The sequence below is a fragment of the Anopheles darlingi genome, chromosome 2 (assembly GCF_943734745.1).
Source record: "Anopheles darlingi chromosome 2, idAnoDarlMG_H_01, whole genome shotgun sequence".
NCBI classification, from domain to species: domain Eukaryota; kingdom Metazoa; phylum Arthropoda; class Insecta; order Diptera; family Culicidae; genus Anopheles; species Anopheles darlingi.
The window spans coordinates 66,110,184-66,132,214 of NC_064874.1; the positions used below are offsets into that span (position 1 = coordinate 66,110,184).

At 49.1% G+C, this 22,031-nt stretch overlaps 1 protein-coding gene across 1 annotated transcript in view; it reads left to right on the forward strand.

Moving 5' to 3' along the window:
* The first annotated feature begins 19,457 nt into the window (after positions 1–19,457).
* The window catches only part of LOC125959461 (homeobox protein invected), a 67,679-nt gene continuing 65,105 nt past the window's right edge, over positions 19,458–22,031 (forward strand). The window contains exons 1-3 of the mRNA XM_049692283.1: positions 19,458–20,916; positions 21,028–21,274; positions 21,527–21,742. Of these exons, the coding sequence (XP_049548240.1) occupies positions 20,041–20,916; positions 21,028–21,274; positions 21,527–21,742 (1,339 nt within the window). The 5' untranslated portion in view covers positions 19,458–20,040. The remainder of the gene's footprint in view (positions 20,917–21,027; positions 21,275–21,526; positions 21,743–22,031) is intronic.

A 22,031-nucleotide genomic window follows, 5' to 3' on the forward strand; every position in this document is an offset into this window, starting at 1 on the left:
ACAACCAGATCTGCGCGTTCAGGTGCTATTGATCGGAGTGGAAGAGTTGCTTCGCTACCTTAACGCACTGGTACCGTGTGTTGCCCGAACGGGGTGTACGTTGCTGGTGTACGGAGCGCTCGATGAGTTGCTCGGCACGGGCTGCCTTGCCGGTGGCAGTGGTGGCAGTGGTGGAACCGGCATCGAACCAACCTTTCTCGATCTCGAGGACACCGTACAACGAGCCGGCAACCTGAAGCTATCGATCGAGTATATTGTGCGCGATGTAGCATCCGCCATCGCCCATCCACTGACCGACGATGACGCCAGCAGTCTCGGGGCACTGTTCGAGCATATCGGCTACGAGCTGTTGCGACGACTGGTGGACGAAGCGTACGCTGACCACGCGACCGGACTGAGTCACATCTGTGACTTTGTGGAGCATCTGCCGTGTATCGATCAACAGATTGTCGCCTGCCAGGTGCTCTACCGACGGATGACCATGGATTCGACCCGTTTGCGTACCGGTGCGACCGTGCTCGCCTTCCGCATCCGCAAAGTGATGCGCTACACCGACTTTGGACGCGCGAAGTATGCCGGCGAGATGCGGAAGTTGAAGCTACGGCTACCGGAAGGAGTGTACGCGATCGTGTGGGGTTACGTGAACATTGCCGGCAACCAGTACCTTGCGCCGAAGGGACGCCAGGAGCGGGTTGGTGAGCTACGGTGTAAACCGGCCGCCTGGATCGAAACGTGCAGCAAGTCGGCCAAGCACGAACTACAGACGGACGATCGGGGCAAGTGTTTCGCGATCAAGAACACACACACGGGCCTCTTTCTCACCGAGCAGGAGCAGGTGGGTTTCTGTTACGTCGAATCGACACCGGACCGATGGGCGGTCGAGGTCATCAAACGTGGTGAGGATGTTGGTTACAAAATCACCAACCTGCGTACCGGGAATGCGCTCGTACCGGAGGGTGACGTCCGTATCGGGATCGATGACCAGGTCGATGGTTTTAATCTGGTAGACTTCAACGAACGGGCGCTGGTGATCGTGCAAAAGTTTGAGCTGCACCGAAAGAAGGCGGCCTGTGTGGTGCAGTGATAGACGTTTCCACGATGTGTTTCATGACAATCATCACAATGAATGCAATTAAAAGGACTAAAACCATCAAACCAACGCCAACGATTGTCTGTGTGCGTGTGTGTTTGTACGTCTTCGTTAGTCGATCGGATTGCTCGGATCCGTTGCATCACTCCAGTGTTTCCGGCGGTGGTTCACTGTTGAATGGGAATCAGTGAGTGCGAGAAATGGTATCCGAAATTAGTTCAGCCTTTTCGTCACCTCACCGTCTGGGCAGCCCCCCTCCTCCAAAAAAGGGGAAATTGAATCCGTGAAAATGCCATCATGAAAAATGTCACCGAATCGATCAGACCCTCCTTTACGCCGCTCGGTCGAAAGTGGAAAACTGTGAAGAAAACCCAAAGAGAGACAAAGAGAGAAAATGGAGAAAAAATCGAAGAAAAAAAAAGGGAATTGCTTCACCCACTCCCCACGGGGGTTGGATGATGCTCGGCAATCAATTCCGCGAGGGTTTGCGATGCGTTTGGTTTCGATTCGGTGGATTGTTCTGAGGGTTGTTTTTTGTGTTGTTGATTCTTTCACTTCGCCATCGATACCGCCATCGCACCGGCCGGATACCCGGGATTCGAATTGCACGTTCGGCACGGGCAAATGTTAATCAAAGTTTGATAAAGAATTTGATCATTTAATTTTACCTTTCTGCGTCATTTAACACGGGTGGTGTCAGCGTAAGTTCGGGTGCTTCGTTTGGTTTTTTTTTTCTATTTTTATTTCTCTCCCTCGCCTGGTCCGATGCTTATCGCTGTAACACCCCGATGCCTTCCGATGACGTTGCATTGATAACGAATGATAGCTGTCGATGATGGTGTTGGTAAATTTGTGGCTTGATTTATTCGCTTCCATACGTTCTCAGGCAGTGCACCGTTTGTCTCGTCGGTTGCGTTGTCATGTAGTATTTGTTTCATCTTTTATCGAGGATAATAAACATATTTTCTTGAGTTGGGGTGTACTTAATTCGGCATTCGTCAAGCGGTGAAGTTACGAAATGGAGGCGCACTAAACTCAATGCCGCTAGCAATGCTACACTTCAGCAACGGTTTTTTACAAATTGCCTTAATTATTTTCAATTCTATTTACCGATCTTCGCAATAGTGGTTCGTAGAAAAGGTGTTGCACAATACTCACCGCGTCTCCCTTGGAATTGTTTTTTTACGTTTTTTTTATGTCAATCCTCGAAGAAAAAGCAGGAATTTTTCAATTCTTCCGCCCGATCGGCGACAAATTAGTTCCACTTAGGCGCTGGTGTGATTATTTCTTTTATCCGTTTTTGTTTCTCGACATTTTTTTTTTTTGTTGCTGGTGTATCCTCTCGTTCTATTTCCACTCCCCTAGACTGGGGTCGCTTAAGCAAACATTGGCAGCATCATTTACCGGGGTGTGAAAAATGTCGTGGACATGGTAACAAAGTGTAGGGTTGATGGTGGCGGTGTGTGAGGTGGATTTGGATGTGTCGTCGGATCGGTTGCGATGTGGAAATTATGAAAGAAACATGAAAATGCTCTCAGCGGCAGCGATGGAGATGATCAGGAAGTTTTAACGAATTTTTCAGCATGTTTCAGTTGGCAAACAAACCTTCGACTGTCGTTTTTCCTGCTAGCAACAACAACTAGGCTAATGCTGCGTTTAAATTGGAGACAAAGAACCAACTGGTAATCTGGTTTTTTGGTCCAAAATTTGCTGCGAGTGTGTTCCGCACCTGTACATCAAAGCGGCAATCGTCATTCGAGCAGAAAATGTGTTCTTCTTTAAATTTCTCAATCAGCATAATTATCAACACTATAATTGCTCTGCACTCAGCAGTAAAAAGAACGCTACCAATGCATCTTGAAGCTTTGCACTTTGCAAATTGAACTGTCAATAGAAACGCCAAACTATTTCTGTCTTTAAGGACTCATCCAATACACTAAACGTATCGACTAAAATAGAACAATATTCTTCTACATGCTGGTGCTCTGTGCAACATTGTTGCAAATCGCTTTCCTCACCGGTGGACAATCCTTATCCTCACCGGTGCTAACGTGTCTCACTAATGAGCGCGGTTTTTACGGAGTCTTCGCTTCTCAAGCACGATCATCATACAAATCCAGTGGTCAATCAACTTCTTTGCTCTTTCGCTCAAGATTCCCAACCCAACCCATTCTCTCGCCATCATTTCATCAGTTCAGTTTTAATTACGTTCCAAGCCTTCACCATTCACAATGATGCCCCCGGCCCCGGTAAACGATTTGGTTTTGCTTCTCTGAGCTATTTTGTTTTTTTGTTATTATCTTTATACACTCGTCCTTGGCGGAGGCATTTAGCGTTGAGTGCGAATGACGAGTGTCCGAAGCACGGAGTCCGAAGCAGCTCCTAATGGAGCTTCTGATCCTTTTCCTTCAAAAAAACCATTCGAGCCGCATTTCATTCTCCCGGGGGCCGGGGTTTTCGTGCTGGAAATTTGTTTTTTTTCTGCTCGGAGCCGAAAGCGGAGATGGAAAGCGACATGTATTCGCTTATAGATATTTTTTCGCTCGCGCGTTTGTTGTCTTTTACCGGCCGTTGTACGTTTGCCCCACGATTTGCATTGCATTTCACAGTCTTCATGGCAGGGCAGGCAGCCTCCGCCTGAAATGAGCATCACTGCCTACCCTCTCTCTCTCTCTCTCTCTCTCTCTCGCTCTCCTCCTTTCGCCCACGCTCTGGTCGTAAAGTTGTGCAATTAATTAAATTTTATTTGATTAGTCCGAACCGAGTACCGAGTGTCCGGTGCTCTGGTGGCTCGGCGATACCTCGAAGGCTAGCGGCAACAGGACAGGAAGAACATGAACGCGCCATCAACGGCAAAGGTGTCAACGTGGAGCAAACAGAAAACCGAAAATTAAAAAAAACGAAAACCTTGGAGGAAAAAAAAAGATCCCAAATATCCTTAACATAACCTCGGCACCCCTCGGCACCGAGGAGGAGGACACAGCACCGAGAGGACACGGGACCGGAAGGGACCGACACTCCGAGTGGGGGTGTCGGGTGTTGTCCCTGGCTCCTGGTGTCGTTGTATCGTTTCGTTCCGGGCCACGGCGGATTCGGGATTGAGTGGCGTGCTTGCTGCTGCTGCTGCTGCTACCATTGCGGGACTGCTTGGATCTTGGATTCCGAAAGCTGGCAGGAGCGGCAGGTCCGAGAAAAAGGTGTCCAACGAATTATGCCAAGAATGTGGGCACGGTGACGCGGTGCAATAATTAAAAGTGTGCCAAGTGTGCACGAGGAATAGCGGGGTGGGCGAGGACAGTATGTCCCCCGGTACAGGATGGGGGTGATGGGGGATTTTTTTTAAAAAAAGAAAAGGTAGATCCACCCTGACCGGAGCGTGAGGAACATAAAATTTCAAAAGGTCTAAGACGGCGGTTCGGAATTTATACGACTGTTGCCCCCCGTGTTGCTGTGTCATTGCTGCAGTGCAGCGGGTGTGTGTGTGTGTGCAAATTGGTGGAAGTAATTTGAATTCGTTCCATTTCGTATTTTTTATATTATTTTTATTTTGTTTACTCTAAGCGAGGAACGGAATATCTTTTTGTTTCTTGTTGTTTTTTTTTTTTTTGCAAACCAACTGATACATTGGAAGTAGTTTCTGCTGTTGCTCGCTCGTTTATGATTCAATTTGATTAACTTTTGATTAAACGAAATTCGAATTCGACACCCCCAAAGGCAGGGGAAACAACCGATTTAACGTGGAATGCACAAAATGGTGGTCGCATTCGCGTCCTCGCCCTCGAGTCCGGCGCTGCGCTGTTTTAATTACTGTTCTGTGTTTGGAAATTGGAATCGGGAAAACCTATCATTTGCTATCAATTGCCAGTGTGTGTAGGGAGTAGGGAAAATAGCTGATGTTTTTTTCCGAATGTTTTCCACTCCATGCCAATCGGAACGAAATACATGGAATCAATATTACGTGGAAAAGACAATTTAATGTTGTGCTCTGGCAGCATATCCGCTGGAATTACAATGTCACAAAAGGGAAAACAATCGTAAGGCCCGAGTTCGAGACACACCTTCTTCGCATCCACAAACACACACACGTATCTTACACGGTGTCACAGTCCGGTGCACTCCAGCGCATCATCATCATCGCCGGTGTCGCCGGTGTTGGCCTCCCTCATTACACGCCGCCACGCTATAGTGAGTCATTTGGAACGGGAGTCGCGAGGAGGTGTCTCCGAGCGAATGGCGTGTGTCCCTCCAACTCCCACTTACGATTGGTCATCCGGCCTAGGAAGGGGCCAACGATGCAGCTCGGTGTGTCCCTTACCATCGCCGGCACCACCATCGGGACAACGGAGACGTTTTATTATTTAATATCGCATAAGTGGTGCTGCGGTTGTTTATTTAATATCGACCACAAATGGCGCGTTGGGGGAAGGGGACGTAGTACAGTAATGGTCGGTTTGCAGTAGAAGGGGGGGGGGGGGGGGTTGGTTGTCCTCTACATCGTCGTCAAAACGGCCGGTCTTCTGGCTTCTGGTTCTGGAGAACATAAAATTTAAATGGTCTCTCTCTCTCTCCGTCGTAGCAAGCGAGCAGGTATCGCACTGTTTTACAGTGGTTGGCGTAATTATCGGTCTGCGTGCGTAATAGCTTTATAGCCGGCAGGGGGAGGGGGGGCAGTGAACAAAACGATGGGGATGGCGACCATACCAACCATACCAATGGCTCGGATGATCCGCGGGGAAGGGGAAAAATGGCTTCATCGGGGCCGAACAATGGGAGCATATCATTATCGAACCACATAACCTAGAAAACGCGCGTGTGGGGAAGGACTTCCACGGTTTCAATCAGGTAGAGTATTTTCCGGATGCCAATTGCTCACTTGAACCTGGATTGCTGCTTCTGTGGAACGCATCTTGTGCCTTCCGATCTCTCGGTGTTCTTCGATCTTGCCCTCAACCTCCTATCCTTTGGAATTCAGGTGCTTCACCATCGTAGCGGTGAACCATTTAACGAGCGGCCATTATTACATCATGTTTGTCACCCCTCTCCCTACCGGGGGACCTTGTTTTAGGTCCGGTGCAGTGTCGCTAACCCGTGGAGGGGTCGGAATGGTCGTTAAACCATATGACACCACGACGAACGGTCGCCCCCTCCCCCAGCCTCACCGCGAGTGATGTAGTGTTGTTGCTGCTGCTGCTGCTTCTGGTTTTAATTTAATAAGTGTCCTTTCGGGCCACAAAACAACAACGATGCACGAAGCGCAGGACTGACCGAAAAAGGAATTTCATTTTCGGGATGGTGAACCACCACACACCCCCTCCTGTTACCCTTCCTCTGCGCTCTTCTTCTGGTCCATTAACGAGCGACGACGACGACGACGACGAGGACGAGGACCGATTGTCATCCAATTATGTGGCGTTGATTGCCTTAAATGCTAATGATAGCCACCGATCGGCACGATACGCGCTCGAATGCACGGAATTGGCCGCGTGGTTTGTCGTGCGTTTTGTGTATCGTGTTTCGCGCCTTACTCCTCTCCCCACTCGTGGGATCAATCGATGGCACGAAGGACCTCTACCGTGGCCGGGTAATGTTGTCAGCCTCATTATTGGTACGAACGGGAGAGCATCCAACCAACAATAACAACTACACCTACAGCGAGTACAACATACAAAGGGCGAACCGAAACACGATCGCATGCGCCGAGATGGAGATGCTGACACCCAAGAGGGGGGGGGGGGGGGGGAGGGGGCACTGTTGAGGTGGAGGGGGAGCTGCAGCAGCAGAACACCAGCTGGATGGGGATATGCCTAATGAGGGGTAGTGTGCATTTGTTGTAATATCGAAATATGTTTTATGTTGCATCAGCACCATCGAGGGACTCGTGGCTATTGTTGTTCTCGAATTCTCTCACCACCACCACCACCACCACCACCCGCGGGCCATGCGATCTCGATCCCGTAATTCGATTGATTGTTTGATGGTATAAACGGATCTAGAGAAAGAGAGGCAGAGAGAGATGGTTACTCTACCTCGCACCCTTCCTCCACCCTTTTCATGGGGATCCTTTTGTGTCCTTTTGTCTGTTCGCCGAGCGCTGCTACCATCATTATCACATTTGCATGTGTGGATAATTTCGAACGTGCAAACAGGCCCGACACACAAACACACACACGTGGTACTCTCGAATCTTTCGCTCATTAACGATCGTTCTTGCGTGGAACGATTGCTCTGGCCTTGTCTGGGGTGTCGAGATTTTTAACACACCCGTCGCCGCCGTCGACGTCGCCGTCGTCCGGGATGGTGCTATTGAACTCGTGTTACCCATCTCGAAGTGCCGATTGTTTGCCGATGGTCAATAGGGTCAATTGCTGTTTTTGATTCTGCAATTTTCGCGAGCGCCGGGGTTCTGTGGAATCTGGCACAAACAATCCAACATGTGGCCGATGGTGTTGAGCACCGGCTGTTTTGTAAAGAGTTTTGTAAAGTTGAATGCATTCCCCCTCCCATTATCTGGCGTTAGAGGCAATCTGGTTCACTTTTTGGGACCGCTTCAACACCTGCAGCTGTGTGGGCAGGTTTTGAGTTTTTGCGATGCACTGTAATCTCTGCGCGTTGACGGGTGTTGATACGTTGCGTAGCAACCAAAGGTTCCTATTTCGTTGTCCCTGTTTGATAGATCGAGACAAAGCAGATGCAGAACGTTTTGTGGAGCGCTTTGTTTTGCACTAAAGCAGTGCATCGCATAATCGCACTTTGGCCTCTATTTCTGTTTGGAATTTTCTAAAAAGAAAACGAAAAATTTCTTTCCCCTGGAAAAGGTTGATCGCAACACATGGACATGCCACAACACAACAGTGATCAGACCGCCGGCTCCGCTTTGGATGCTGGAGATGACATATGCTGTCATATGCGCCGGACCTCGGACCATTTTGCGGTCTGCTAAAGGACCTTCGTTAGCGCCGTAATTGCGGTGGTGATTTTGCGTTCCCTCGCCCGGCATGCTGCTTACCAGATTTCAAATGACCGCGTCCGTTGTGAAGCTGGTCCTAAACGGTTCCGTAGTTTTGCGGTCAAGCTGGTCACCGCGATGGCGATGGCAGCAGAGCGATCGGTGTCTTGTGAGTCGAACAAATCATTAACAACAACAGCAACAACAACAGCGGGCAATGGACAGCAGGACCCCGGTAATCGGTCCCCGATAAGTAGGTCTTCCCCGTGCACGTGTGTGTGCCTTCTTCTCCAGAGAAAGCATAAATCAATCATAAACATGCTGCCGCCGATGATCGGATGAATCTCGATGTGTCTTTCGCTCTGCTTTTTCTTCTTCTTCGGTTTCTTCTTTTGTGCATCCACATTGCGCGATGGCGGTGGCAGTTGTTGTGGTCTGGTGCTGCTGCTGCTACTTCTTGTCTCTCCGATGCTCTCTTCCATCAAGTAATTGATGTCCCCACCGCGTGCACCGCGCTGTTACGCATCAGTCGGTGCTGGCTGGCTGGCTGGCCGGACCTGAAATGAGTGACATTAATGATAGGTGGGGCCCCGGGTGATTCCGGGCTCAATTGAACCGTTTAAGTCCTAGGGGGGAAGCATCATCCCCTTTCCTCGGGATCCCATCCCGGCGGATGGGACAAAATTTATTAGCCCCAGTTTTGACCTCTCGTCGTATTCGTCCTCGGCAAGTCTCAAAGTCAATCTCGCCTGTTGCTCCTTGCTCTCGCGAAGCCGGCAGGAAAATGTGAAATAATGAACACATGTCTGCATGTGTGCGTGCGTGTGTGTTTGTTGATGTGGAATGTTTATCATGGAAATTCTCGGACCACGGCCACGGTATCGGTGCAAAAAACCAGCGGCTTGTTAGCGCGGCAAGCATTCCATCTTACGCCATCTTCTCTTCCACCAAACCAACCGGGGCCGACCATTCCGTTCTTGGTACCGCCATTCTCGCTACCCATATGTGGTACCGACGCAAATTACCTTGTCCTAATGATATAATCAATAATTATGCTACCCCACTACAGGCTGGCCGTGTAAATGAATTCGTTTTATTCGTTTCGTCGTCCTATTGGTGGTGGGAGACTGTTCTAGCATCTCCTAACTATGTGAATGCAGCACTAACAGGTGACTAGCTGTTGAACATTGTTCTGATAGAACAGAATCAATGCTTTCCATCGTTTTGCATTGTCGACTACTTTTAGGAAATTCATATTATTCTAATTTTATGCAGCATACAACGAGGTTTATTTAGTTTTGTGGCTTGTGTCACTTCTATCCTCCATCTTCTCCGTTTCCAATTTATGACCACAATCTCGAGTATCGGAACGCAGTGCAATCGTATCCTTACACGCGAGGCGGCTTTCCAAGGTAGTTAATGGCACTCTTTCTCTCTCTCATTCATTGCAGTAGAGCCCTTCAGAGTCAATTGCGCCGCGAGGATCGTGCATCAAAGCGTCAACGAGCCGCCGACGCCACGACGCACAGCACAGCAAGCGGCCCTCTTGTAGATGCGCGACAGATGCACGATGGACCGACGTGATGGAATGGCCAACCAGCTCGTCAACAGCGCGAGATCGAAATCCTTTCCAACGACAACGACGAAGAAGACCGCGAAGAGTGTCCTAGGGCGGCATTCCTTCGCAGTTTTTGCCTTCCGGCCAATTGCGCCGCGCACTGCGATCGTGAAGAAGTTAATCTTCTATTCATCGGCCTGGGTCCACTCCCGGACACGTTAACGGTGAGCAGAGGGGAGGGCATCAGACCTCGAACGTGACCACAATGTCGATTGAGTGGCTCCGATTTTGGCGCCGTCCATCCAGCCCATTGAGGAGTTTGCATTGATGAGACCGCGACCCCCGCGAGAGTGTTAATGTGACCGCTTTTGGGATTGGCCGGGCCGAACCACTGCGAAGACTGTGTGCCAGGGAGTCGTGCGTACGGTTTGCCTGGACTCGACCGGGACTCTCGTCCTCGCCGTTCTCATGCAAATGGTGCAATGGAGCAATTGAATAAGGCATTAATTAAATCTACTTTTCCGACACATTTTCATTGCTGAATGGGTGGTGGTGATGGTGGCGCGGTCGATCGTGATGGGATGGATATGCACACAATCGGCCATTAACGTTGGTTGGCGCAGGCCTGGCAAGCGTTCGAGGCGTTTGGGTGTAAAGTGGACAAGTAAATAAGTTTATTTTATTGCAAGCGATAGAGTTTTCTCACGCCATCTCAGCTATTAGCGGAATGGGAGGGGGGGAGAAGCTGCGCCAGTGTTGCCACGGGCTAATGAGAGGGAAAATGTCTTCCCGGATGACAGGTGACATGCTGCTGCTGCTACTGCACTGAACTCCAATGTTCCCTCTACTCCCTATTCGGATCTATTATTTATGTCATAATTAATTATATGCTACCATTTTGCGGAACGTAAGCGTATGGAAATGAAAAATGCAAAAATGGAACGGGGGAAAAAAACGGGGTCGGGTTCGACTGCAGGTCCGGCCAATCGTTGGTTGGCTAGCGAGCGAGCGAGCCAGCCAGCCATTTTCTCGGCCGAGTTGCAGGCAAAAGGTATTTGAATATTTAAATGGTTGATACATTTTTTAATGTTTCCGCATTGGCCGCCAGGTTACCGGGCCGGGCATAGAACACCAGTCTCGATCTTGCGTATCCGACCGCAGAGTTCCCGAGGGGGTCTCCTGGAACCGAATGCGGTCGCTGGCCGATAATAATTTGAAAAAAATGTGTCCGTTTACAGTTGCCCCTAAGGTGGGTCTGTCGAGTGGTCTAGTTGGAAATATTTGTTTAAGCTAACTCCGAGGTCCGAGGGTTGGGGGTCGAAGGGAATAGTTGCCTGTAACTGTGGTACTGCAGCGCCAGCGGGTCATTGTGGAAATGGTCTTGGACTTGGCGTACACACTGCAGCAGCTGCAGGTGCTTGGCATATTTTCCCGTTGCGTATCTCTCCGGTTCTGGTGTTTTGCTGACAAATGGAGATTGTAAATCAAATACCACCACAACCTGAGGGTGTTTAGGGTTTTTGTTTTTGTGCCGAATTGGGATTTTCCGGTTGGATTTTTCGCCGGTAACCACAAAAAAAAGAAGGTGCAATCCGCATCCGCAACACTTTGGGGTGACACCATTTGGCGACCCTTTTTCGGTCGAGGTGGTCCGAGAGTTGGAAAATTTTGGGTGAAAACCGCTTTTCGGCATGGCTCTCGCCTGCTGCAGCATCATGCAGTGCTTTCCCGTTTGTGGTGGGAAATCTTTACGGGAAATGTTGTTTTCCATTGCATAAAATGAACGGGATTTTTTTTGCGAGAAGGCCACAAGGTAAACAGATGGCAGGTGCGTTGTTTGCGACCATTAAAGCGCATACCAAGCGTTGGATGCAAACGTAACCAAATAAGGAATGTGCCGTTTATTTTGAGGTCCATGGAATGCGATGGCTGTTCTGTATCTGGTCCCGAAATGGCCGGACTTGGAGTGGTTAAAATGCAGTAAAATTTTCGCTATGTCCTGTGCTATTTCTTTATATGTTAATGTGATACTCTGTTCGCTGGATGAATTATGATTTAAAGTGGTTTATATATTGGATTTTGCAACAAATATATACAAATCTTGAACAAATCTGAAACGTTTCCAATGCCATTACTTTAAGTTATTTGGAGGCTAACATTTTTAACTTTAAAAAAGGAGATCAAAAAGGAATCATGTACGATCAAAAGACAGAGGATCTTTTGGTCATCCATGATTCGGTTGATTGTTCAATTTGATTGCAAAAGGCAGGCCATCCAATTATTGGTTTCCGAATACTATTTTTGGTTAATTTTTTAATCCAATTGGCATGCATGCGCTCAAAATGTCTGGAACAGAAATATGAGTGTCAACTGTAGGTAGAAGGATGTTCCAGGATGTCAATGGGTAATTAACCGCGTCATTTATCTGTGGCATCCTTTTCAGTGATTTCTTTTAAACATTGATTTCTGAATACCGTTCAAGAATATTGGACTGATCCTTCTAAAATGTTATGTTCAAATTTCATCTGCACATCTTTTACCACATAACCATTCATCAAATTTGGCTTTACTTTTCCCGACAAATCATCGTCAAAATCCATCGCTGGTTACCCTGCGGTTGATGCCATGGATGTGTTTTTAAACTTATTTTCTTCAAATTACGACCTAATGTACTTGAAAACTTTTAACAACAGTTTAACATGAAATTCAGAAAATATCATCAGTTTAACGGTTTCGTAACCAAACATGTATCTCAAAAGTAAGCTAATTTTGCATAATTTTCGAAGTTTTGCATTCATGCACCGTGCAATTCCATTTATTTGAATTGATGTTTACCAAAAAGATCTTGCGAATCACTCGATTCGCTATTGGTTTTTAGGTATTGAAAGGGATAGCATCTCAAAATGTGAGGTGTAGACTCTTCTCTACTTTATCATTTTAAGTACGTACAGAATAGCATCAATTTATTCATCTAACTTCACCATCAATGTAAAATTGCTTGATAGGCGAACGATAGGATACAAAACGTTGTGTCTTCGTTTCAATTAAAATAGGACGCAAGAAATCGATTGTATCGACTATTGTAGCAGCTTTTATTTCATGACAAAGGTTTCACAAAACACTTCTAATTGAGCTGGGCCTTCATTGCCGCCACAGATGAATGATTGACGCCACGCATCATTGCTAAACGGTCAGGATTATAACACTGAATTTCGTCGGAAAAGTAAAGTCGGATTTAACCTCACGATGTTCGACCTTTTGCTAATGCGATCTTCCGTATGTCGAAGCTCTCTCCCTCTGTCAAAACATGTAGCAGACTTTCGAAATCATGGGCTCAAACAACTGCCGCTGCCGCTGCTGCTACGGCTGTACATCATCCCGGAGACCAAGCATTGCCAAGGTCCATCCCGGGGATCGTTCGCTCAGGTGGCATATTTCGATATTTAACAGCAAATTGCAACGAATCGAATGGCAGAAAGGAGCAGAAACCCGAAATCGGCACCGAAACGGAAACCTTTCTTGGCCTTTTTAGCTCTGCGGCATAGACACCACAGCATGACGGCGTCTTGGGTCGGTCGGTCGGTAGCCGTGATCCTTTGTCAAGTCCTCCCGGGTCAGGGTGACTGTAAATATTTTGCCCGCAAGAAGTTAGAAACCAAAACATCCTTTCCAGCAACGGGGCTCCGATTCGATTACGGTTACGTTCTTAATTGATTCTCCTTGTGTCGGGGGGTGGAGAACAAGGCCGAGAGTAGAAACACAGGAGCGTCCCGAATCAAACACATACACACACACCATCAACATCAAGGCCTTGCAGAAGTCTCGTCAGATGAAGGCGAGACCAAAGGCGTTAGCAGAGCGAGTCCTTGACAACGGAAAGAACCAAACCAACCGAACCGTTACCGACTGTTGCTTGGATTAGGAAGAACAAGATCTTATGCCATGCCGAGGTTTGTGAAAACTGAGGTGAAAATATTTCAGGTCACGAGCTGGAATAGAATTGATTACATTACATGTTTATATTTTTAGATCGACGGAGCATCATGGAGTCAGCTAAAGAACACAAAAAAAACCTAGAGGGTGGCACATAACATGCCGGTCGCAACCGCTGGATGATACGAAAATTAGTGAACATGCGGGGAGCATGACGCGTCCGAGCACCGACCAGCGAGATCAGCAGCAGCGATCAAAACAAACAAAATGAGCACGAGCGATCCCCCAAAATGATGCCGTACGAACGAACGGCACCGCAGAAATCGTGCCAGGAAAGAAAAGGGACAAATGAAATGCAAAAGACGAAAAAGCAAGAAGAAGCAACACTCGCTCGCTGCTCGCTGCACAATTCGCTGATTGTTGGCGGTTGTAAATTTCGTCCGCATCAAAATGATCAGCCCGAACAACACACCCGAAACCGACGAACGAGAGAGGCATTGGATGAAAACGCGATGAAAACTCCCGGCATCGAGGATTCGAACGATCAGCAGCAGCAGCAGCAGCAGCAGCAGCTAGCGAATGATTGAACTGCAAACGAGCTCAATTCCAGAGGGGTCTCGGTGCAATCAAGGGCATTAAGGCGTTTCGGGGGCATCCGTGTAAACCCATCCTTCCCGGTTACTGTGGACCACGGAATATATGTTTCGTTCGTTTCGCTCGTGTCCGTTCCAAAAGGGAGGACCCTGTCCTGCGAGCTGCGGAACATAATTTGCGACAGGGACTTTAACTTGCCGCCGCCGCCACCACCGCGCGAGATTCTCCAGCGAAACCCGCGAGCGAACGAGCAGCAACAATGGACGACGAACCGGCTGCTGCTGCTGCACAATGCAGCAATCGACATGCAGCGCGAACAAATAAAGCAAACATAATCGCACCAACAGCAGCAGCAGCATCACAATAATGCCGTTGGCCACTGCTGGCCAGACGGTGAGGCACATCTTCAGCGCGGGGCGTTGATCGTTAAGCAGCAGTTCCAGCCGTAGTAGTTCTTGTTCCGTGGTTGTGCTAGCGGCAGAGGCAGTGGAAGTACCGCGAGCGTAACGATTGCAGATCGATCGTGAGATGAATCAGGCGAGTGTTTGGCCGGGGAAGGGATTTTTATGCAAAAATCGTTAATCGAATTCATGATGCCGATTGGCCAGTTTCGAGAGGGCGGCCGTTGTCGCCGCCGCCGCCACGGAGGCTACCGAGGATTTCCGAGGATAATAAGCACACTACCCGGCCTTCTCTCCATGCATACGACAAGAACTTTTGTTTGCTGTTTTTCATTTTGTTCTTTGCCGTCGCGATCTCGCGGTCTACTTATGCACGATCACGAATCGACTCCGGAGACACTGCCTGCCACTGGAGTTCTTCCTGGTCTGCCCGTTGCCCGGTCCTGGAACAGGCCTTATTTTGTTTCTGTTTTGGGGTGCTTCGGTCAATTTCTGATTTCCACAAATTTGCGCCTCGTTCGAATGCATTTGCCTTGGAGTTTGCGCGCGCGCCTTGTTTGCTGTCGTCATGCTGTCTATGCTGTACCCCGTGGTGTACCCCGATGCAACCCTGATTGCTGATCGCCATGGAAACGCGCTGGTAGGCCATGTTTGGCCTAATGAGGCAGAAATCGGTTGGTGTCAGGTGAGAAATTTGGTGCGCGTGAAGAAAGATGAAGCAGCATAAAGCGCGAGGCGCGATCGAGGAGTTGCTTTGTTGTTGGCGTGCGATCTTCTGCCGTTCTGTTGGTCCAGTGCTTCGCGATTCCCGATGTCCATGGGTGGATATGCAAGGACCTTATATGGTATCTTGTAGGGGAAAAGTTCGGAAATGTTGAACGCTTTTGCAGGGATGTGTCCAGGACGGTTTCGGGATTCCGATCGCCCCTCGATGCATTTTCGGATTTGCATAGCAAAGAATGCAGCTCTGTCAGGATCTAATTTGCATTTAAGCAAATGCACTTGCGGTTTCGGATTGGATTGATGGATGGATGGATGGTTTCGATCGTTGTGACGCTGTGACTAATGGAATGGATGGTATTCGCGCGGAAGGAGAAGGAGTTCGCTTCGGTTCGTTAACGAGAAGGTATTTCACACTCTCTGCGCTCAAATGGTTCAATAATTCTTCCAGAAGTTAGGGAACAATTCCCAAAATGTAGGCCAGCTTTTCAGATATGCAATACCTGTTAACAAGCCTGAGCTTACGATTTATTGATCCAGTATGATTGTTACCTAGGAAGGCACCGTATTGTGTCCTGCATAACTCGAGTCGTTTGTCAGTGTTTTTAGGATTAAAATAACATTTAACATAACATAAAAATTGCGTCGTATTTTAGGTGTTAAGAAATTGTTGGAATAGAAGCAGTTTATTTCAAATGAATCTGTTAAGTTGTTGTTCACTGTTGCCAATTGACTGATAAATAAAACAATTCTTATTGCCAAGGTGGATTTGTAAATAATTTACGAGAAAAAGAATGATGGTGTAATACGTGTCGCATCCTTTGAACAAAGAAATGTCTAAAAGAGATTGTGAAACAAATTGCTGTGAATTCGAAATTCCATCTAACACTCAATTGAACTTTCTTTGGAGCAAGAGTACTTTATTAGACCTGTCGATGTTTTTTTTTCTATCACAACTATTTTAATTGTGTAATACAACTGTAAATAAATTATACTAGCAAAGGTGTACTAATGGATACTGAAAACGGCGTTGCCAAACCAAACAAAAGGGCAATATTCACGAGCAATATTCTATGCCTACATTTTAGATTGCTTTGATTTATTTTAGCCCCTAAAGCAATGGCGTCTTCATGCTTGTAGCTAACCAAATACTTAAAAAGGAGTCAGGTTCTTTCAATCTTTAGAAAAGAGAGGAGATTAAACACAGATTTATCTCAAACAGTAGATAAAAATGCCATACATCGAGATGTCTCTAATGAATATGAGGCCTATTCTTTCCTGCATCTTGACTTTTTGGAAAACTTCCTTGACTACTGCGATGGAGGCTGTCATTTGCTAAGCACAGAACTTGACATAACTACTGTTTACTCCTGTTTTAATTCAAAATTAAATTGAATCAAGTATTACCAGAAAGAATAAGAAGAATGGAGGTGCTATTAATACAAGACGAAAGTACGATAAGCCAGCTACACCATTGAAACCATTGAACGAAAAACTCTCCCCCGGTATCACGCGTGATTGACAGCCACAACATCGGTGACAAGCTGTATTTACTCACCAACTACGCCCGGTAGATTAGCTACTCAAATACAACAACGTTCCTTAATCGGTTCCACCGAGCTTCACTGTTCCAGCGGGTGTGACAAGGTACGGGCTACAGCATCCTCCCCCGCCCCCCTGGATCGCTTTTCCATGCTCGTCTGCCAAAGTGAAATAATTTATCTGTCTGTTTTTTCCCCCGTGCCAGTGCTAGAACAATGAAAAACACGCTCGACTCGAAATCAATGTTTACCTTTGCCATCTTTGGCTTACGATCTTCCGCCACTACAGGCAGGCGGCAGGACGGTAGGGCGGCAGGCCCTCGTCGGTTGTGACACAGCGAGCCGACCAAGATAAGGGCCTAAAAGATTCATCTTCCCGCGATCGATCGAACGCCTATTGTGAGTGGGGCAGTTGGAGCAGTTGCGATGAAACACGGTGCGCAAGGAGAGGCAGGAGCAGAGAGAGAGAGCGAAAAAATGAAACTCAACATACCCAACAATGATGCTGCTGCTGATCATGATCATCACGGGGGCGCATGCTTTATCATCGCCATCGCCATGTTCGCCCCCGGGGTGGGGGAAGAGAAAAAAAAAGGGAAGAGAAGCGATACCAAAAAAGGGAGATTGTATTGGCCGAAAAGCGAAGCCAAAGGGAGGGTAAAGTAATAGGAGACAATAATGGAGCGAATGGAGTGTTGAAACAGTTTACTAAGTTATTCCGATTTAACTAATCCCCATGTATCGTGCACGCTTCGTGCTCCCGAAATGAGTTCTCGGTCCAAATGGACACACGGACCGCTCGTTACTCGTGTGTTGAGCGTTGTTCAATCTCTTTGGTTTTATTGATAGAAATGTTGTATTTCATTAGCTGGAAGTAGATTTCAATTCTGCGCTCTCTATCTCTCTCTCTCTCTCTTTCTCTCTCAGTCAACGCCTACTATAGTCAATTGCCGGAATAACAGATAAGTGTGCCAAGGGCTTCAGCGAACCGAAAATACCCTCGAGTGTGAGATCGGTTTCACTTCCCTCTCGTTATCGATTGGCCTAGAGGGCGAAGGCTCTCGCAACAAATTGGTTGATGAGGTTTGATGCTTTCAATAAATAAAATTGAATCCAGCGGGAACGAAAAAAAAAACAGAACAGAACAGAACCGAACCCAGAGCCAGGTCAAAAAGCGCACCGACACACAGAGAGATCGTCGACGGACTTGAGGCTCCCGGGGGGGAGGGATCGAGGGTGAAATGATTTTGCTCTTCCCCCTGGTCCAGTGCTCCCAAATCCCCATTCTTCGTGCCCGTAAAAGCTTCATAATGTTTGAATAAACACTGGAAACATTTTTATTTTCCCCTCGCCTTACCGCCACCGCCAATTTCCCGGCCACGGCGACAACGAAGACGACGTTACGTGTCACCTCGCAGGCTTTCGGGTTCGCGGGATTGCGAACCGAGCTGGGGACGAAATCGGGCTAGGTGCCTGCTGCCAACCCTCCAAGGCTCATTAGCTTCTTCTGGAGCGTTCTTGGATTCCCCCCGCCGCACATCCCTCCCGGGGGTGGGGAGAGCGGTACCGAAACGGCTACAAACATAACAATCGTATGTTGGTCCCCACCAAGCCACGGGGATTGGAACCAACGACCGACCGACCGACGACCGACACACCGAAAACATGATGCCTCTAATTGCGGTTCGAGCCTTCGTTGTTTGATGATGGCATTCTCGCTCTCTCTGTCTCTCTGTCTCTCTCTCTCTCTCTCTCTCTCTATCTCTCTGTTTGTCTCTCTTGCTCTCGCTCCGTCGTGCGTCAAGAACGTGCGCTTTATGTGCTTATGCTTGCTTATGTTGTGCCTTTGTGGAAAGGATCGGACAAACGAACGAAGCGAAATGAGGAATAAATGGTCGAACCGAAGGGGAAGCGTTCGCCATGGGAGGGGGAGAAGTGCCTCGGTATTGGTGACAACCTTAAGCGGCAGTGGGCACGATAGAAACTTTCCGTTAAGAGCTGTCGAAAGGAGGATGAAAGACAGTTGTAAAGATGAAAGAAACCTTCTTTTTAAATCCGAGATGCTCTTCCAGAGCTTATCCAGGAGGTGTATTCGCTTGAAAAATCTATTAAAAGGCCACAAACATATTGATAACTATGCGATATAAAACCATATGTTTAGATTCGTTGTGTTTAAGAGTTGCTATCGTTGCTGGCCGCTGAAATAATGTTTCGAAAGTCGCCAAGTGTTTCTAAACTTTGAAAGTTGTATTTTATGATGAAATTCTGGTGCGTTTGTGTGTGTGTGACTCCGCCCACATCTCGGAAACTCCTCCCTCGACCGGAAAATTGCGTGCGCGCGTGTGTGTGTGCGCGCATGTTTGTGTGCAACGAAACGCAAAAGGGCGTCATTTTGTTTTGACTTAGCGCAGAGCGGTAGAGAGAGAGAGAGAGTGTGAAAGAGAGTGCGCGAGCGAGCAGGATAACAGGAGGTTTTATGCAATGTTGTGGGGGTAGTGGGGGCCCAAACCGGATTGCGAGAAGCGATTGGATCACGGTCGGTCGGTCGGTCGTGTGGGGAGCCCGAGTACCGAGCCATTTTGGTTTGGTCTCCGCGATGGAACGACGCGTTTTTGGCGTACGTGGCGCCGGTGCTTTTGCGCGCTACAGTAGATAGATCAGAGTGGAGGAAGGAAGGAAGGAAGGGAGGAAGCAAGCGGCAAGTGAGTGGGCGAGGACGGACGAATCCTATAGGGCTGCTCGACTGCCAGGACTAGAGAGGGTGCGAGGGTCACGTGCTGCTGCTGCAGGAACGGGAACGTTCCCTCAAACCGTTATTGTCGTCGTCGTCCGTTGTCGTTGTCTCGTGCTCGTCGTGGTGTTCGATCTCGGTGTTTACTTGGATGTTGTCTCTGCCGCTGCTTGGATGAAGCATTAACCACGCGCCGGAATATCTCAGTGCACCGTGCTTTTGATCCGTGGCTCGTGAACTGTCAACCACCTAGTGGCCCGTAACCTGGTAACGAAAATGTGCTATCGAGAGTGCGATTCCCCACTAGCGCGAGTGAAGAAAATGTGAAAAGTGAATTTGTTGTTTTGGAAAATCGAATCCCCCCCGCCCCGAGTAGCAGTGGAAGCAAACAATCGGAGTTATCCAAAGTGAACTGTGTGTCGGAGTATTAGTGACCGATTAGAGGGGGGGTGGGTCGTGTAATGTCCCTTGGCGAGTGTTGGAGTGTTGTGGCCAGCGAACAGTGAAGTGTGCAGCAGCGTGAACAATGGCAACAATAATGTCCCACAACCTACCGCTGATACCGCTGCCACTGAAGGCTAGTGCGACGGCCCTGGCCAAAGCCGGACTCATGATGCCCGGTCCGGCCGGTTTGCTGAGCGGTGCCCTCGGTGGTCTCGGCCCGGCCGAGCCCCAACGTTCATCATCGGCCGCGGCCAAGCTGGACGAGACGGATGAAACGGATCGAATGAGCTGCTGCAGCGACGATAGCGAACTGTCCGTCGGTCAGGAAGTCCCGGACGATCTGCGGGCACCGACGGCCGCCACCACGGCGGAGGAGATGAGTAACGATTCGTCCCGCTACTCCAAGGACACCGGTTCGGAGTTGGACTTTGTACGGTTACACCAGCAACAACAGCAACCGCCGGGAATGTTGCGACCAAGTCCGACGCGTCTGCACGAAGAGTTTCTGCGCAACTCGCAGCTATACGCCGAGGAACTGATGCGGCAACAGATGCAGATCGTGGCCGCTGCCCGTGGCCTCGCGATGACGAGCCCCGGTAGCAAGAGTCCACTCGAGGCGATGGCAAACTCCGGTCCGGTAGGGTTGGTGACCGCACGGAACCTACACCAGGAGCTTCACCGGAGTCGTAGCCCGCTGCAGGGATTCCGGCCAGCGCGGGACGCTTATCGGCCGGATAGTTCCTCTTCACCGGCCAACGAACCACCAACAGGAGCAGGAGCAGCAACAGGAGCAGGAACGGTGGGAAGTGGAAGCTTCCGGGGGCTCCATTCGCATCTCAGTGCAATATCGGCCATCACGCAGAACCTCAACAGTGACCTCTCGAAGCTGACCTCACCGACGGCGTTCGCTGCTGGCAGTGCGCGTACGTCACGCGAAAGCTCTCAATCACCTCCAACGGCGACCGGGTTGCATCAGCTACACCAGCAACAGCATCAGCAACAGCAACAGTACCATCAGCAACATTTTCTTAACCAGCAATATCCACCTCATCAGCATCATCATCAACAGCATCAACAACACCATCATCATCACCAGCTGGCGCTGGCCGCACTGAACAACAACATTGCCAACGTGCTGCACGAGCAGAGCCTCAAGTTCAGCATCGACAACATACTGAAGGCGGACTTTGGCCGGCGCATCACCGATCCGTTGCTGCTGAAGCGAACACCCAAGGGCGGAACGGGCGGTGGCCGCCCGAAAGCCCAGAACGACAAAACACCGTCGGCAATCGATCTGAGCGGTGCCGTGGCCGGCTGTCAGCAGCAGCAGCAGCAGCAGCAGGAATCGTCGACGCTTACAAGCACCAGTAACAACAGCAGCAACAACCTCTCCGTGACCGTCAGCAAGAGCTTCTGTCCGCGGAGCAGCAGCAGCAGTAGCAGCAGCCGGGCCAGTTCCGGATCCGTCAGTTCGGTCGGTAGTGTCGGTAGTGAGGATGTGGTCAGCCCGATGTCGCCGCTCTCGTCGACCGGATCGCTCAAGGGTGATGGTAGTGGTGGTGGTGGAGCAGGTGGAGGTGGTAGTGGGTCCGGTACTGCGGCCAGTGCAAACAGTGCGATCAACAGTAGTAGTGGCGGTGCCGGCGCCAGTAATGGTACTAGTTCCAGTTCCGGTGCTAGCGGTGGAAGTGGAAGCGGCAATGGAACGTCCTCCAGCAGCAGCGGACCGATGGTATGGCCCGCCTGGGTATACTGTACCCGGTACAGCGATCGTCCCAGTTCAGGTGAGAATTCGTTCCGTTTTTTTCTTCTCCTCAAAAACTTCCGTCAAAGTGATAATGGGTGACCGTTGGTTAACCTCAAACATGAGGATCCTTTTGCCGATCGATTACCGGCCACGGTAAAAACGGTTCCTTTTCTTGCGGTGTTTTGCGGCTTCGAATCGAACAAAACACGGAACATCGCATCGCGATCGCAGCTGACCGTCCAGTGTGACAGTTACGGGGGCCGTCTGCACATGGTGTAGTAAGTTCTTTCGTTCTCTCTGTATCTCCGTGTGTGTCTCTTGTGTAA